Genomic DNA, 3,622 nt, shown 5'->3' with positions numbered 1-3,622 from the left:
GGTCGGTCGCTCGGAGTGATCGTGGCTTGGGACGGGCTGGGCATCGGTCACCGGATGGTGAGCAATTGCGTTGTCCATCGTTCGTTTTGTATATTCTGTGTATTCTGTTACCATTCTCATTATTACTATTATTATTATTTTCCCTTATTAAACTGCCTTTATCTCAGCCCTCGGCTCTAACCTTTTTTTCCCTTCCCGTTTCTCTCCCCCATCCCACTGAGGGAGGGGGGAGTGAGCGAGCGGCTGCGTGGTGCTGAGTTGCCAGCCGGGTTAAACCACGACAACAGCCCAGGGCTGTGGCTCCTCAGACTGGGCTGTTCAATCTGGTGATCTCTCTTTCTAGAAAAGAAAGAAAGAAATGTCCTCTAAGTCAGAGAAAAGGTTAAAAACAGAAGCCAAACCTTCAAACATGACAGAAAAACCTCCAGAACGAGGCAGTGAAGAGGAGGGTATGTTCCAGGTATGGCGGGTGGGGATCCGCTCTAGGAACACATCTTCCTCCTCTTTGTGCAGGTCTCCCCTCTACCTCCTCTACTTGTAGAGCATTTCTGTAGCTGAGCTCGCTGCCTGGGGTGCCTGGCGTTCCCTCTCTAGGCCTCTGGCACATGGAGTCACCCAACAGGCCCTACGGGCCAAGGAGCAGCTTGTGGCAGGGCTGGGTTTAACATAAACTCTGTGTCGTCACAGATTGGGAAGATGCGTTATGTCAGAGTGTCCTGCTTCAAGGGGAAGGTCCTCGTGGACATCAGGGAGTTCTACACTGACAAGGAGGGCAGCATGAAACCGGGGAGGAAAGGTACGATCACATTTGCTAGGTGGCAGCTGCGGGCAATGCCAGCCTCTCTGCCTCGGCTGCCAGCTCTCCAGCTCTGGCTCAGCCTGTCTCCCTCAGGGGTAGGGAGACCTGTGCACGCCACACGGAGGGACTGGGGAGCTGAGCAAACTACACAGAAGGATTTCGCACTTTCACAGCATGGGTGACAACAACTGAAGAAAAGCACAAAGAATGAGTGAGCGTGAGCCTCCAGTGAGACCTGGAGCTTGGCAGGGCTGCTCTGAGAAGCAGTGCAGGAAGCTGCTGTGCAGGACTCTGGTTCTACCTCTGATCACCAGTCCTTTCTCTGGCTGTTGGCAGGGGCAGAGCTGCAAGGTGGAGGAGAGGAGGCTGAAAACACTGTTTCTGATGTTGCTTCCTTGTGTCCTACTGCTAGCCGACAAACTTGTGTTTTGGTACTAGTGTTGCCTAGGGCAAAAAGGTGGCATTTTGTGTGTTTGCCCCATCTGTTAAGGTGGAGCTGTGATTGGCAGGGAGAGCCTCCTAGAAGTAAATCCATCCTTCCCTATCTGGGTGGGGACAGGAAGGTTAGGACCCTTCTGGGTCCCTACCAAGACACTTGAATGCTGCTGGCTTAGGTGCTCCTTGTTCGTTTGGCAAGGTGTCTGATGGCGTGGCACAACTTGGGTGGCCCATCACAGCAGCACTACCTGAGTAGGTGATGCAAGCAAAGGCAGCTGGAGAAGGGAAGACACGTTTTTCTCCAGAGCTCTTCAACTGATGAGTCAACACTCAACTTGGACCTTTTGTTTTGGGACTTCGACAGTGACTTGCCAGCTTGCCTTGTGGTTCACAGGCCCTGGACTCTTTTCACCCATCCTGTGTGTTGTGCCCAGCAAGGATTCAGTTAATGTGGGGTTTCTTGAGGAACCTTTTGGTCCTTGCTATAGATTTTCATGTAAGGGCAGATGACTTTAGTTCAGCGTGGTATGCTTCATAACCACGAAGCACGGTTTTCCTACCAGAAATTAATTTCCTTCAGAGAAGTTAAGTATAAATTACTTACTTAAAGGGAACTGTATACCCTGTGATGAAAATGGGAAGCAAAGCCTTCAAGCTTTTTTGTGCCATTGGGGGCAGAGAGGGAAAGGAGCATTGTGGATTCCTTCCAGGCTAGAAAAAGCACACCCACGATGTAAGACAGAAGATCTGTCAGTTAAAACAGAGATCATGAAGAAATGTTTTTTCATTTAAATACTGCCTCTGCTGTTTTTCTCAAGCATTCTTGGCCCCTGATCTTTATCTAGAGAATTTAATAAAGCTTGGGCCCTAGTTCTTTAATGTGATTCTTAACAAAGCCAAAAGGAACAAGTTGACAACATCTGGCTGGAACCCATGCAGCACTTCCACCACCGTGTTTGTTTTGTTAAGGGAGAGGGACAGGACATCAAGACCTTATGTCTGCTGGGTCTAAAAAGCAGCCAGTTCTTCTCTAGTGTTTAAGCCACACTAGTGATTTCTTGTTAGCAGCATCTTTTTAAAATAGAGCTAGAGTTGGCATTATTTCCTTTGGGCAGTTGAAAAGATGGTTTCCTAGCTGCTGTGTGGAGTAAAGTTCTCCTAGAATTTCTTCCCAGCTCATGTGGGTGGGAATTTGTACTAGGGAATAAGCTATAAGGGGCTGTGGGACTCTTGAAAGGCAATTTGAGCTTTTATTCTGATATGGTGCTTCTGTGATAGCATTGAGTACTTCTTGATATGGATGCTGAAGTTCTGACACAACTGCCATGCTTAGAAGGCTGCTTCTGTTTCTGGTCTGTGCCTCTGCCTCAAATTCCAACTTTCCCTTCTGTAACTAACCTGAAGGAGCCAATGTGGTGTGCTACTTGATGCTTACCCCTTGCCTCTGAAACCTCTCCTGCTGTTTCCAGGGATTGCCCTGTCTGCAGAACAGTGGGAGCAGCTGAAGGACATCATTCCTGAGATTGACGCTGCAGTCAAGAAACTATAAGATGAAGAATCTTGGACACCTTAAATCTGTTTCCTTTCCCTTCAGTGCACTGACAGCTATAATGCCAAGGATTCTCATCTGGAGCCTTCCCCTCACCCTGCTGTGGTTTCCTCACTGAGGTGGTGGTCATGCTGAAAAGACCAGAGACACTTCTGTTTTCAAGATGGAGCTTGTAATGAGCCCCTGAAGTAGAGCCAGTGCTGAGAACTGAGACTTCAGCACCTTTGGTCTCAAGCAGACGTGAGGTCTGTGCTGGTGAGGGACATGACCCCAGCCTGGTTTTCCATGGGTGGAGTGCTTTAACTGCTCTGCATCTGTTACTGTCTTCCAGGTGGTTGACTGGAGTAAGATGGTTTGTATTCCTCACGTTGGCATTTTCTGTGTTTCCTCCAGATGTCATTCTGGCTAATTCAAGTACTCTCTGTGTTGGTGAGGGTTGTTCGATGGTTTTTGGGTGGGGGTTGATTGGGGTTTTTTTTGAGTGAAGAAAGGGATTATTATACTTTAGCAACTGTTTTGTCTGTAGAGGGTGAATATGCACAATAAATGTGTTTGCATTATAAAAAGGAGAAACATAGTGTTTCACAGGCTGGCACCTCCACTCTTTGTTTCAGGCACCCTTCTTTGTAGGTTGCTGTTGGGTTTCCCTTTCAGGAGGAGAGTGCTCTGTAGTGTTTATTCTCATGATATGTTCCCAATAATCCTGCTATACAGAAGCAGTCAGGGGTTTACTCCTGGTCATGGGAAGGGCAAGCTAGAATGTGAATCATTCAAAGGAATTGGTAATTAGGAGGCCTATTAAATAGAAGGGAAATTAAAGGCCTAAGGAGGAAAAA

General features: G+C 47.9%; 1 protein-coding gene across 3 annotated transcripts in view; it reads left to right on the top strand.

Moving 5' to 3' along the window:
• The first annotated feature begins 329 nt into the window (after nucleotides 1–329).
• Nucleotides 330–3,622, top strand: part of CELF5 (CUGBP Elav-like family member 5) — a 48,900-nt gene continuing 45,607 nt past the window's right edge. For all 3 annotated transcript variants that reach the window (XM_035892248.1, XM_035892249.1, XM_035892247.1), the window contains exons 1-2: nucleotides 330–460; nucleotides 688–796. In XM_035892248.1, coding sequence (XP_035748141.1) covers nucleotides 359–460; nucleotides 688–796 — 211 coding nt within the window. In that variant the 5' untranslated portion in view covers nucleotides 330–358. The remainder of the gene's footprint in view (nucleotides 461–687; nucleotides 797–3,622) is intronic.

The sequence above is a fragment of the Egretta garzetta genome, unplaced genomic scaffold, assembly GCF_000687185.1.
Source record: "Egretta garzetta isolate BGI_Z169 unplaced genomic scaffold, ASM68718v1 scaffold4, whole genome shotgun sequence".
NCBI classification, from domain to species: Eukaryota; Metazoa; Chordata; class Aves; order Pelecaniformes; family Ardeidae; genus Egretta; species Egretta garzetta.
Note: the sequence above shows the minus strand (reverse complement) of the source record. Positions and strands in the feature narration are given on the sequence as shown.